This window comes from Nematostella vectensis, chromosome 1, assembly GCF_932526225.1.
Source record: "Nematostella vectensis chromosome 1, jaNemVect1.1, whole genome shotgun sequence".
In the NCBI taxonomy this organism is placed as follows: Eukaryota; Metazoa; Cnidaria; class Anthozoa; order Actiniaria; family Edwardsiidae; genus Nematostella; species Nematostella vectensis.
This window is the reverse complement of record NC_064034.1, coordinates 5866176-5879560: the sequence shown is the minus strand read 5'-3', so window position 1 is coordinate 5879560 and position 13385 is coordinate 5866176. Positions and strand designations below refer to the sequence as shown.

Here is a 13385-nt window from a genome sequence, read left to right as displayed (position 1 = left end):
TAGGTTCTAAAACGCTACGATCAAGATCTGGGCCGATTTGTCAAAATGGCCACCTGTACAATCGTAGTTCACGAATGCCTGGAGGGGGGTGGATGAACAAGCAGGGCTATGCCTTAAAGGTGACATAGCCTCGTCTCCCGGCTTTTATTGGTTTAGCGGCTTGTGGGTAATGACGCAACTTTTAATTTGCCACTCGTCGCGACAGCATATAATTCTTGACAACAGTGGTTAGTTAATAAGACTCCTGGGACATACCTATCAACTCTCCTGGTTTTCGCCTTCATCTCCCGGCAAAAAAATCGAAACTTCCTATACATTTTTTTCTGCAATCTCCCAATGATCTCCCGGGAAAATTTCTGATACAGTTCTTGTATTTGAAGCACATTTGAAGCAAGTATGCTGGGAATAGGCTATGGATAACCTAAGACCCCAACTACAACTTTTTTTTCATATTTTACAATTATATTATTTCTAATCAAATAAGCGTTTTAGAAAAAAAAAGAAAGGATGTATGCATGCAAAGCCAAAAAAAAGCAAGAAAAAACGCTCTACGGTGACTACGACTCTGTTCAGCCCCTCTCAGCCACAGGGTAACCGCGAACACCTAGTAGCGTAAATAATCTCACCGATTATTTTTCGCTAGCGTGTTGAGTATATTTGTAAGTCCTGATATTATAGCGTTTGTCTGCTGCTGTTGCACTTGGAGTGATTCTCTCTGAAATTCCATGAGCTTCTCGAACTGCTCTCTGTCCTGCGCAAGCTTGCGCTCCCACATTTCCTCCAACGCACTCATGCGAAACCCGTCCTCTTCTGTGCGATTTCTCGGCACAGATTCCGTTAGTTTTGGCTCTGGCCGCTTGTTTACCGCAACATGAGTTTGTCGCTTGAGTCTTTTTCGTGGTGAAGGCGCAGTATGTTGTTGAAGCTCTGGTATATCGACGACTACAAGATCTGTTTCCTCTTCCTCTGAACTTGAATCGGACTGCTCGGGTCGATTGTTGACAAGTTGTGCTGCGTGATGGTCGCTCGCTTCGCTGTGATTTTCAGCCGATTCTTCGCTCTCGGACTCGGGCGACACGCGTGTGTTCAGCGCAGATTGTCGGCGAGGCTGAGGCTTGTCTTTCGGTTCTTCGTCGTAAGCGAACACTGTCAGCTTCGCTTCGCCAGACTCGCTTGTATCGTTCCTGACCGCTATCCGAGGCTCTGAATCTCTCCGATCGCTCTTCAGTTGCTCATCAAAAGCATAAACCGCTAGCTTCGTCTCACTAGTTCCGTTGGTATCTCGTCGAACTGCGACTCGATTCTCCCCCGTTATCACATCATTAAAAAAATCGAAGTATGGAAATACTTTATTGATTCTTGCCCGCGTTTCTTCGTCGATGCAAGCGGCCGTAGGTCCCCGAAACTGCTTATATTGATAAGTCAAGTTCTGAACTCGTTTTTTAAGCTGATAGACGTTTCTGTTTACAGACAGGCCATCGCTGATGCATCCTGAGCGATACTGCTCGTATATCTTATTCCAGATCGTATTTTTCCCCAAGTAAGATGCGGTTTCAAGCGAATCGTAGTACGTTTTCCATGCCTCTAGGAAAATCCTGGTTTCTTCTATTCCCCAGTTCGTTGCTTTTTGTCGCGGCTTGTGTGCGCTTGTCGGTGATTTTACTCTCGGCGAATTACTGCTCTCACTGTTTGAAGAGAAAGGCTCGTTTGAAAATGCATTACATGTGGCCTTCTTAAACAGTTGAACTCAACTAATAAATTCGCTCTTACTTACCTAGCTCCATTCAATCCGGTTTCTAGTTTTGAACTGGTAGTTCCAGTAGCCATTATTTTTAACGAAGTTTTTTCCCCTGAAATCCGAAACAAGATATTCAAATGTTTAATTTTGCCTGAACATTAGCACGGCTTTGTAAAGATGCCCAAGTGCACTTTTTAGCTCTTTGTTCTTACCGCCGTTGCTATAGTTACTAAGTGAATGGTGAAAATTTAAATTCCAAAGGCACTTCCGTCACACATCGAACTCATATCACCAAATCACCAACGCGTAATTGACTTATAGTACTTAGCAAGCTGCCGATTGGTAGGTACTAAGTGAACTTTTGCGCAGATTATTCGGGCTTACGGCGGATGACACACTGGTAGTTTTTTATGTCTGCGATGGTAATCTCAGTTAAAGAGATGTTGTTTTTTCAGCGATGAAGTCGAAAAATCCATATGGTCTTGTAAAAAGTCTTTTGCACTACACTTATTACGGTAAACACTGGCAAAGTTGCTGCAAGCACATTTCTAACAAAAATAAATATTAAAGTTCACCATGCAGTAAGATTTCTCGTTAGACATTTTCTTCTCCCAAAACAGTTTTATCTTGTACGTATATAACGTCTTATTTATAAAAAAAAGTGTTACGTGTGAAGCGTAGAGGATGCGAAGGAAATTTGATTTTTGATTTTATTGTATTTTTTATGTATAATCAGTAATAAACTACAACACATTATCATATTAATCATTTGAATTTTACTGTTTATGTCGAAAAATGGCAAAAAAAGCCACTTATTTACCGTATCTTCTTTTTTTCTTTTATTCCACAAATATACATATCACAAAGTTGCCCCTTCCCTTGTCAGAATTCGTAGGTGGGACAAACAAAGCCAAGAAAAGAGCTTTTGGGGAATGGGGGATTTCAAATTCCAGGATATGGCTGAAGTTAATTTTTTTTTAATTACAAAAAAATAAACAGGTCGTCGAGAGTACCAATAAGGTCTCACTCCTGATAGATTCCGTAGATAGCGGTGACAGCGAACAGTGTACTATTAGTGTAAACAGCCTCAGCGTAGTTATCTAGGTTCTGGTCCCAACAGCAGCGGCTACCGATTCGTATCGTCTGATCGTTAACTTTGCCGATATTTGTCAAACAAACGATCTTGTATCGATCGAAACCGAGTGCCTTGACTTGACTGAGAATCTCGTCTCCGATCTCCATTGCTTGTGTTCGACAAGTTTTAGGGTCGTACACCGATTCTGCGAGCACTTTTTGCAAAACACTTTGTGCTACCTCTTCCACTTTAGCTTCAAAAGAAAAAAAAAACAAAGATGCGGCTTTTAGTATGATATGGAGTAAAAAAAAAGGGAAAAGTAATAAAACCAGGCACATACGCCGATACTACGAAGTCCACTCACTAGAAAAAGGAAAGACCCCTAAAAGGAAGAGAAAATGTCCTCCTAAAGACATAGAGGATATTACACGGTAGCGCGGAGATATATTTTTGAGTGGTGGAAACAATTGTACGAGTGAGCGCAGCGAACAAGTAAAATATTGTTTTTACAACGAGAAAATAAACTTCATATCTTCAAGCCATCGCGTATATTATTTGAACAAACTGAATCAAAAATCGAAATGGGCGGGAAAGCTGTTTTGATTCTGACGCCCGCGTAAATCAGGGACATTTCGTTACATATTTTTTTTTTCATATCTTCACTAGTTTCTGGTAAAACACTTAACTATAGGATATAAAAGCGTTTTGATAATAATTTATGAAAATATGGTCATTAGGTACATCGTTTCTAATAAACCCTTTACATTCTTTTTTAAATGGTCTAAGTTTACACTCGTCTGTTTTGGCTTACCCGGTGAGAACTTGTTATCGGGTCCAAGCTTGTAAGTGTTTTCCGTTACCAGCACCTTCCATCGATCAAGCCCGGTTTTCCGTAATTTTGGTTTTCGTCTGTAAATTCCTGGACGACACTGTGGCTTCGGCTTGATCTTTCTTGACCAGGCCCAGGTTTTCCAGGAACTACAAAGCCTCGACCTAAGGATAGAAATCCACCCTTCGCCTTAACTGCAGAGTGTCGTCTTTCGGTGTCTGACATTTTCGGCTTTACCGCGAAGGCCGTGAGCGAGTTCGATTTCGGTATGCAAATCAAAAGTTTTTTCTATGGCGCTTTGTTTTCAAGCCTCAAAACCACAAGTAGCCCAGGCTCACGGCGAGTGTAGGTTTATTACAGAGTTTGTATGAGCGTACAGAGTTTGTATGAGCGAACAAATCTCGTTGAAATAAATATGCTGATTTGAAAATAAAAACATGTTTATCGTCCTGATAAGATCAAAATAGGGAGCATGCGGCCCTTTTTATTTATTATTTTGATTTAATTTTTCTTTTTGGTTTATATCTAAAATTTGTACGATTCACAAAGAAAATCCCCGCGATCTTGCGAACGGGTGAATAAAATCGTAAGAAAAGCCTTGAGACCGGATTTCAGTGCCCAGGCACCGCTAACGCACGAAATTTGAACTTCTGAGGAACAAACAATAAAAATAAAAACAGCATGATGCGCCCTTGAAAAAGGATGCGAACAGCGGGATGGACGATAAACATGTCTCTTTATGTACTTGGCCTTAATTCCGGACAGAAAACTTGGGCTTCCTGTTGTTTTGTTAACTTCAAAGAGTGTGTGGGTCTCCTGTGTAATTACTGATGACGTTTTCTATCTTGATTGGTTGTATCAAAAAAGAACTATCGATCAGACGCGAAGTAAACAACATCTTATGGTGGAAGATCAAGGACGACTCATGGGGACATGGGGACCCGAATGGCCATATACTTTAGGGCTTTCCCTTGTCTTTCTAGGATTAATAATTACAGCTCACAGTTGTCAAAGCAATCGTAGTGATTTTGATAGTAAATATCAGTATTTTAGTGAATCCGAAAGGCTGAAATCAAGAGAAGATGCAAGACGTATGTTCTACTTCGGATACGAGAGCTACATGCGATATGCCTTTCCTCATGATGAACTGGATCCAATACATTGTACCGGCAGAGGACCAGATCGTAAAAATCCGTATGTGTCATATAAATGTCATATTATAGCTCAATGGGGTACAACGAACAGTGATTTCGATTTGAGTGGAAAATTGCTAGATAATTCTTTCCTAATTACTATCCATTGGCATCGAGTTTATGTTTGAGCTAATTTGTTTAATTTTTTAGAACTAATATTAACATCAATGATGTCCTGGGGGATTACTCATTGACGCTGGTGGAAGCCCTCGGAACCCTAGCTGTAAGTAGCGATTTTAACATTGTTTACAAAGAGAGATGTGTTATTAGTTTCTAAATATTCGAGCAATAAGGATATATGGGGTGCAGAAAAATGTTTCAAATGGGTGCTATTTTCAGAGCATATAATTAAGCATAGAGTATATAATGCCATATACACATATCTTGAGGAATATGTAAAAGAACACTGACGTCATCTGAGGGCTTTCTGGTTAGATTTTTATTAATATATTCTTTCCAATTGATACAATACATCTTATTGGAAACAATACATTGCATGCATAAATTATAAGTAAAGTCTTTTTTGATTATTCTATTTGAAACAGTTTTATGGTAAAAGCCTTGGCCGAAAGCTTGAAACCCTTGTTGTTGATTTATGCGAGGTGCTAAGATCATCTAATTGATGAAGCCCTCATAGGCATCATCCAAGAAAGTCTTATCAATTCTCAAAGCAGCATTATAATAAGATCCCTCTACAAGTCTCCATTGAAGCTCTTTGATTTATTAGTTTCAGGACCTTTACAAACACAGTAAAACTGGCAATGTGTAAAGAGATAATGCATTTCACCTTTTTTAGCTTAAATGTAAAATAGGAAAGTGATAGATAACAAAAACTTAAAAAGGCTGGCGAAACTATAGCAATAAATACCAACAAATATTTACAGTCAGTAAAGTGTTAAAAAGGCATGTGAAAGTCTGAAAAAAATATGTTGAGCTCACTCATAAGTAGGGGCAATCAACTTCCCCACATTCTGGTATTATATAGGTGTCACAGTGTTTCCTAGGATCAGGCTTTTTTTAGACGCACAGATGAGCCAATCAGATTCAACCTTTGTGTTGACGTTTTGGCTGAGCTCAACTGCACGCGCAGTCAAGCTAGGTTCTTTATTTGGTACTTCGACTATTTTTGCTCTCTTCTTTAATATGAATCCAACCCTACCTACGACTTTGAATTCTAGCTTGCAATTCTTTTGGTAAACAAACAAAACCAATGGAATATGGGTAAAGAAATATTCTTCCTTAGCTTATTGGCCCGTTCATGCATGCGCGTCTAGAAATATCTTGATCCTGGGAAACGCCGTGACACTTATATGATACAGATGATTGCCCCTACTTATGAGCCCCTGGTTCAGCATAAATACCTTTTTTGAGCATAATTCGTTAGTGTGTGTTTTCTGAGCATTGCTAAAAAGTATGATACTCAAAATTTTGAGGATAATGTTTTCAACTTACCATCTTTGCAGGTCATGGGAAATAGTACTGAATTCAAATTAGCTGTTCAGCGTGTTATAGATAATGTGCATTTTGATAGAAAGAGTACAGTTCAAGTCTTCGAAGCTAATATAAGGTAAACACTGTATGCTGTTTCCAACTGACATCTTATTTCTTCTAGTTAATATTAATGGTTAAATTTGTCGTTTGTAAATAATAACTTATAGATTTGAAAAGCTCTCTCCAGACCCCATCTTCCCTCCTAACCACAACCAACTACTACATACCTGAATGTCACCTGAAGGTGATTTCTCTTAGTCCTTCGTAAAGCATTTTGTTTTGATGCTACATGCTATTAACCTTTATCACAATTTGTGTGTGAAGTTGCTCTTGCCTACATAGTTTAAATTGGCAGACCCTGACTCTATTAAATGGTAAAGTTATATTAGAACACCTATTTTCTGTTTGTTTTATAGAGTGCTTGGCTCATTATTGTCTGCTCATATGATAATAAAGGATCCTTTACAGCCATTTGGGGACATGAGTCCAGATGATTATGATGATGAACTGTTGACCTTAGCACATGACCTTGCCAATAGGCTTGTTGATGCGTTTAATAAATCTCCTACTGGCATCCCATATCCTAGAGTAAGTGCAGAGGTGTACTGTTTATAAATTTGCATAATTGCTTAGTAAGTTTGCTTTCAAGACCTGATGCCCTGATGTCCATCCATAACTATAGACAATATCTTGTATGGGATTCATACAGTGCCTCTGATGCAAAAGAAACAACAACAACAACAAAAACAATGAAAACAGAAATGGCCTTTCATCCCCACATAAAGGATCTTACTTTAAGTAATACTCACCTCTGCTCACCAAAAACCCTGATGTGCTTAACCTTTTTTTAGGTTAATCTAACTTCAGGGGAAGCATTAAGAGACAGATCAGATACATGTTTAGCGGGAGCTGGCTCTCTTCTTCTCGAATTTGGGGTCCTCAGCAGGCTTCTAGGGGACCCATCCTTTGAAAACCTTGCAAGAAAAGCAGTTAACATGTTATGGGCCCAAAGGTCTGCATCTACTGGACTCTTTGGTAACTATTTTTTTGTTTAATTGGGAAAACATTGAAGAGAAGGATTCTACAATTTTTGCTAAGTTGTAACTAGGACTATTGTGGTTAATGTTTATTTCTCTTTAAGGAAATGTTATAGATGTGAGGACAAAAGAATGGATTGGCAAAATGAGCGGCTTAGGCGCTGGTCTAGATTCATTTTATGAGTATTTGCTTAAGGTACTGTAAGAATGATTGGCAACTTTGATCACCTGTCGAGTATGGGGTAAGCTCGACATCGAAGAAACTGAAAGGTTCAGAGTACACCGCCAACAGAAGAACAGGCTCCTCTGGAAACGAGCTTCCTGTTGCCCAGCACTTTCTATCACACGGACACATAGTCGCAGATGTGCTTGTATATGTGATTAAATCTGGACCCTGGAACACCACAGCCCACATTGAAGAGGAAGCGCGCGCAGTTAAACAAAACAAAACGCTCAATTTTTCAGCTGCCACTAGACATTGATGAAGAGGCATTAGCCTCTAAACGTCTGTTATATCTTTTTTAGCGCTCTTTACAAATCTATAATCATACTACTTTGCCTATTACCAAGTGCTACCAACCACTTACAACACCTCATTGCATTTTTTACTAGATCAACTTTACTAACCAAACAGCAAGGGGGAGAGCATTCAAATTTTTAAATCAACCATGTTTATTGGCATAAACGTTGATAGCTACGGTAGAGCCCATCACACTATAAACTACACTTCCGGTGAACCTAGGACTTGATAGGATTCCAAAGAGGGCAGATGAGAGGTACCCGCCCACTGTACTAGCCATGTGCTGGCTTGCCATGAAACGTTGCCATATAGCTAAAATCCAGTTTGTTTTAGGGCTATATTCTATTTGGGGAAGTTGAAGACTTAAAGCGGTTTAATGACATCTACAAGCAACTTCATTTACATCTTAGGAAAGGGTGAGTATCTGTTATTGGATGCAGTACATAGCAGTACGTAGCAGAGGTACCACTTCAGAGGAACCAAAGGGATTATGCAAGTACAAGGTTATCTGACAAAGATATTGTGCATTTTATGTTTTTCACCAGCCGATTAAAATGCCTGGAGGGTTCTGGAGAAACACCTGTGTATGTCAACGTTAATATGAACACCGCGAAAATTGAGAACGCTTGGGTGGACTCGCTACACGCGTCATTTGCAGCGGTCCAGGTAAATAGTAATTAACCATCCTTCTGTGTGATAGAGTGTATCTTAGCGTTTGCTCACCAGGCTTTTCCGAGGAGTTTATTCAGGTGCTTTGGTTTTTCGGCAAAAATAAACTTTTTAATACTTAGCCATCTTAGGAGAGCAAGGGCGATGCGTTTAACGCGAGCGAGGGGATGAGATAATGCCTGCTCGTTTACTTCCGCTGAAGACCCATCTCCTATTTCAAATATGACGATATCTATTTTGCCATTCATAAATTATGGTTGCGGGCATGCTAGGGAAATGAGTAACCAACTTGTTTCCTTGTTTTTTTACAACAGGTACTGAAAGGCGACATTAGCGAAGCCATTTGCACGCATGCGCTATTTTACCATATATGGAGGAAGTACCAGGCTCTTCCAGAGCGCTTTAACTGGCACCTGAAGCAGCCTGATGTATATTTCTATCCGTTGCGACCCGAACTGGCCGAGTCGACATATGTGCTCTATCAGGTTTGGCGAAGTTTGATATTTTACAAGCACTTCCTCTGTTTAAGCAATAAACAGCCTCATTTTCTTTTATCCTAAAAAGTCACCAAAATTGTCATCTCTGCAGTATTATTACCATCTTAGGGTCGTTGGTTTTATCTTCCCTCACCCTCAACATAATCATTATCTTCTTTTTTTTCCTTGGCCTTATTCTCTTTTTCATGCATTGATAAATAATGATCGTTAAAGAAGGCCATCACGCCGCCATATGCTCAATGTGTCAAATCACACAAAGCATCCATTTCCATCGGCTAATTCAAGCGAGTAACCTAGATAGTTTAAAAATAATATCGCCAAAAACGTATCAGACTTCATTTGTAGATTTAAAATAAACTGTTGTATTTTCAGATATAAACAGTAACAAAGGAGTGGTTGATTGACATCCTTGGCACAAGCTATATAACTTGAATTATGTTAATTTTTCCAGGCAACCCATCACCCGTTCTATCTTCACGTCGGTCGAGAAATGCTGAGGGACCTTGAGACGCACGCGAGAGCAGAGTAAGCAAATTTCTATTGAAAGATACCCTTTTTGTAATTGTAATGTTGGTAAAAAGTTTCGAGCCTTTCATCAGCATTGTTTTGGGAGAGGCCAACAATAAATTCCACTTTTAAGTAGGGAATCCCTTAGCCAATTTGGTTAAGGGATAACAAGTTTTAAGGTTCGGCACATTGCCCTGCGGCGAAAGTTGCACAAATCAACTTAAAAAATTACACCTCTAATGCAAAGATGTGTAAGCCGACACTAGTATCAGCGCTTGTTACATGACCATTTTGACCATTTCTTCACTATATATGATTGCTTATGTCAGGTGCGGCTACGCCACAATACACAATGTGCTGGATAAATCCCAGGAGGATCGGATGGAAAGCTTCTTTTTGAGTGAGACGTGCAAGTACCTGTACCTGGTGAGTAAACTGTCCCATGTTGTCTTGAAAATTACCGGCTTTCCAGGCGTTAGATCTGGGCGATCAATTTAGTTCTGCCTTGAGCTGATCTCAAACCGTTACTGAAACGGTGGAGAAGGCCTTCATGGTTATGCTACCGAGGGCATATCCGTTTGGTATGCACTCTTATCACATCGTTACCAATGCTTCCCAAATATCAACTTTCTAATAGTTTGTCTTTGCTATTCATAGCTTTTCGATCACGAAAACCACGTCAACCAGGACGCTTCCAACTACATATTTAGTACTGAGGGTCACCTCTTTCGCCTGGACACCAGATTTAGGAAACGACCCTGGGATGTCAGCCCTGTCCGACGACTTCGACCGCGCCCTAAAAGTCAACTCATAAGCCGCGTTACCAAGCAACGAAATGACACCTGTGGGGTACGTTAAGGGTTAATATAGCTTCGCACGACTTATGACCTTGGCTATACTAAACTTTTTTATTTACTTAGCTTTTTTATTTGCAGTGTGAAAGTATTGACGACTATGACCGGCCACTTCCTCTCGACGTGAAGTATATGTTGCAGCTAGAACGGGAAGTAGGACTCTATGACTGAGGCACTACAATAGAGATGCCGGCTTGACAACTGATGGAAACGATTAACAGAAGTAGTCAATGGGGCCATCGGTAATCCCTGCTTTATTACCAGAAGACAATGATGGGACACGAGCGAAAAGGAAGAAAATAATCAAACTTTGTTTGATTGAGATATTTATGCTGCATTTTATAACTGTTATTCAAAAACACTATTTGTAAAATGAAATAAAATTGATATTTTGCTTAATTGTGTGTTTGTCTAAGTAACTCAGGTGACCATCGATTTATCTATCAGGTGTGGCGTCGTTCAGGAACAATCACGAAGGCGTAAATACACCTTTTGCTGTTCATTACCAGGAAATCTACATTCAATTGCGGCAATTTACGATCAATAACGCGAATATACATTCATTTTCGTCATAAAGCGCTCATTTGCGTGAACACAAATTTCATTAGCGATATTTACATCGCCAGTAACATTCAATCGCAAAGATCGACAGTCATTCGCGCCTTTCGTCATTCAAAGGCGAAAAATGTACTTTAATCTGCGTGTTTATTCGATCATTAACAAAAAATCTATAGACAAATGTGCGAATTGACAGTCATATGGATTTAACTTATGTTTATTAGTGTTTATTGACATCTTTAACAAAAAGAGTGAATTCAATTGAATTTATAGACAACCATTTATACGGACATGACATTAATTAGTGCGATTATACAAACATTTAGACCTTCTTTGCATTCATTAACCAAAAATCTTTTTTCAATAAAACAATAGATAATTTGAGTGTTTTTTCTTTTACCAAACTAGATATTTTATAAGCTTTCGCATTCTGACAAAAGGTTATGCAACCCTTTCCAAACAAATAACGGTATAAATGTAGACAACATTGTACAGATTTTTCTGTTCGGCGATACTGTACAGTTCGTGCCATTGTTCAGTACCGTTGCAATGCCTCCAAGAAATAGAATCCCCTTTGAGCACCGCGAGCGAATTATACGATCATTCGAAGATGAAGAGGAAGATTATATCCTGGCGGCGGACACATTGGGGGTCAACCCTTCCACAGCCCGTGGTATCGTTGCTAGATACATACGAGAAGGGAGAATTGAAGAAAGACCACGAGGTGGAAGAAATAACGTAAGAGTAGATGACGAGATGAGAGACTGCCTAAACGATGTCATTAACGACAACTGCCTTCTTACTCTCAGCCGTATCAATCAAGAACTAAGAAGGCGACTGCCTTTGAAACCAAGGATTCACGACCGCACGGTAGCGAGAACGCTAGATGGCATGTTGTTCCGTGTAAAGCTGGCAAGGCCCCTCCCAGCGGAAAGGAACAGACCTGACGTTCTACAGAAGAGAGTAGACTACGGCAACTGGTTCATGAACCGTGGTGTTGTGCATCATTCGGTCTTTGTAGATGAATGCGGCTACAATATCTGGACCGCAAGAAGTCACGGGAGGGCGAGACAAGGAGAGCGAGCCTATAGACAGGTCTGCGGGCAGCGTGGGAGGAACATTACCGTAACAATGGCAATATCACCAATCAATGGTCTTGTATTCCACTCGGCAATTATTGGTGGCATGAACGCACAGCGGTTCAGCGACTTTCTTACGCAGGCTATACTTAACCTCGACCCGGACGAGATGGTGATATTTATTTACGATGGAGCGCCACCACATCGCAACCCTGCCATACTCGGGCCAAATACAGAGCTGAAAATGCTACCACCCTACAGCCCCTTTTTGAACATTGTGGAGCAGGCAATAAGCTCTCTTAAAGCGGCTATAAAAGCTGACATCTCAAGGCCAGAAGTACAAGCCCAGATGGGAGATAGGGTTGCGGCTAGAGACCAAGGCCTTGCATTGGGAGTTTTCCGTACGCGTTTGCTTTTGCAAGCTTTGCAGCGCAATACTGGTACTATAACCCCTGCTAAATGCGCTCAGTGGTACCGATTCATGCAAACATATTTACCACGATGTCTGAATGGAGAGGTGATCGAGGGCTAATGCAAAGTGCAGCGAAATGCTCTATGTAGAACTTTAACATGACTCACCGTTATTGAAAATATATTTTTCGTTATTGAATGTAAAGAACGCGCAAATGCTTGTATAAACCCAGTAATGTATATCATATTCGCGTGAATGACTGTCTATAAATGCTATTGAATTTCACTCTTTGTTATAAAGATGTTAATAAATATGTGTTGCACGCAGATGACTGTCAATTCGCCTAATTGTTTATCTTTTTTTTGTTAATGGTCGAATGAAAACGCAGATGAAAGTATATTTTTCGCCTTTGAATGACGAAAGGCGCGAATGACTGTCGATTTTTGCGATTGAATGTTACAGGCGATGTAAATATCGCTAATGAAATTTGTGTTCACGCAAATGAGTGCTTTATGACGAAAATGAATGTATATTCGCGTTATTGATCGTATATTGCCGCAAATGAATGTACATTTCCTGGTAATGAACAGCAAAAGGTGTATATACAATTGCACAAATTAGGGCCTCCTCCGAATACGCCCTCGTCTAATCTAAGAGGGAAAATATGAATGCTCCTCGCAAAACGTGTTGCCTGTGGCACTCCAAACACGAGAGGACTGATTTTGCGATCGAATTGAGCCTATAGTACGTTAGAAGTAAAGTGAAAATAAACCTGACAGTACTACACGCCACAACATTTAACCATTGAAAGCTTGTTTTGTTAATAAGACCTTCGTTGCACGTTGTAAAAAAAGTATTTTTCCCTAGAAATAAAACGGATTTTAAAATAAGCGTCTCCCACTGAAGACAAGCACCTCTTGCTCTGA

The 13385-nt window shown here is 40.0% G+C and overlaps 4 protein-coding genes across 4 annotated transcripts; 2 read left to right on the top strand and 2 right to left on the bottom strand.

Annotated features, from left to right (window-relative positions):
• Positions 1-160: 160 nt before the first annotated feature.
• LOC5519068 lies at positions 161-1957 on the bottom strand. Its single transcript, XM_001639002.3, has 2 exons — positions 1775-1957; positions 161-1685 (listed from the first exon to the last, which is right to left on the bottom strand). The coding sequence occupies exons 1-2, from the start codon at positions 1825-1827 to the stop codon at positions 623-625; spliced, it is 1116 nt and encodes a 371-aa protein (XP_001639052.2). The 5' UTR covers positions 1828-1957; the 3' UTR covers positions 161-622.
• Positions 1958-2699: 742 nt separating this feature from the next.
• LOC125568263 (dynein light chain Tctex-type 5-A-like) lies at positions 2700-4540 on the bottom strand. Its single transcript, XM_048730102.1, has 3 exons — positions 4471-4540; positions 3625-3831; positions 2700-3066 (listed from the first exon to the last, which is right to left on the bottom strand). The coding sequence occupies exons 1-3, from the start codon at positions 4538-4540 to the stop codon at positions 2762-2764; spliced, it is 582 nt and encodes a 193-aa protein (XP_048586059.1). The 3' UTR covers positions 2700-2761.
• LOC5519138 (ER degradation-enhancing alpha-mannosidase-like protein 1) lies at positions 4499-10809 on the top strand. Its single transcript, XM_032363885.2, has 13 exons — positions 4499-4836; positions 4986-5058; positions 6299-6402; positions 6743-6914; positions 7178-7361; positions 7468-7559; positions 8217-8299; positions 8429-8549; positions 8867-9037; positions 9501-9574; positions 9886-9982; positions 10214-10405; positions 10492-10809. The coding sequence occupies exons 1-13, from the start codon at positions 4544-4546 to the stop codon at positions 10579-10581; spliced, it is 1746 nt and encodes a 581-aa protein (XP_032219776.2). The 5' UTR covers positions 4499-4543; the 3' UTR covers positions 10582-10809.
• Positions 10810-11517: 708 nt separating this feature from the next.
• On the top strand, positions 11518-12579 carry LOC116619803. The gene has a single exon (XM_032384985.2). It carries the CDS (start codon positions 11518-11520, stop codon positions 12577-12579), a length of 1062 nt encoding a protein of 353 aa, XP_032240876.2.
• The last annotated feature ends 806 nt before the right edge of the window (positions 12580-13385 follow it).

What these genes read in the sequence shown, in the direction of transcription:
- LOC5519068 (XM_001639002.3), bottom strand. Translation starts at nt 1,827, where the DNA reads ATGGCTACTGGAACTACCAGTTCAAAACTAGAAACCGGATTGAATGGA. An exon ending in ACCGGATTGAATGGAGCTAG is followed by an intron (nt 1,686 to 1,774) that starts GTAAGTAAGAGC and finishes CTCTTCAAACAG; the next exon opens with TGAGAGCAGTAATTCGCCGA.
- LOC125568263 (XM_048730102.1), bottom strand. Translation starts at nt 4,540, where the DNA reads ATGTTGTTTACTTCGCGTCTGATCGATAGTTCTTTTTTGATACAACCA. An exon ending in CAAGATAGAAAACGTCATCA is followed by an intron (nt 3,832 to 4,470) that starts GTAATTACACAG and finishes TCTGCAGTTAAG; the next exon opens with GCGAAGGGTGGATTTCTATC. An exon ending in CGATAACAAGTTCTCACCGG is followed by an intron (nt 3,067 to 3,624) that starts GTAAGCCAAAAC and finishes TTTCTTTTGAAG; the next exon opens with CTAAAGTGGAAGAGGTAGCA.
- LOC5519138 (XM_032363885.2), top strand. Translation starts at nt 4,544, where the DNA reads ATGGTGGAAGATCAAGGACGACTCATGGGGACATGGGGACCCGAATGG. An exon ending in TGCATCTACTGGACTCTTTG is followed by an intron (nt 7,362 to 7,467) that starts GTAACTATTTTT and finishes TTTCTCTTTAAG; the next exon opens with GAAATGTTATAGATGTGAGG. An exon ending in CGTGCAAGTACCTGTACCTG is followed by an intron (nt 9,983 to 10,213) that starts GTGAGTAAACTG and finishes TGCTATTCATAG; the next exon opens with CTTTTCGATCACGAAAACCA.
- LOC116619803 (XM_032384985.2), top strand. Translation starts at nt 11,518, where the DNA reads ATGCCTCCAAGAAATAGAATCCCCTTTGAGCACCGCGAGCGAATTATA.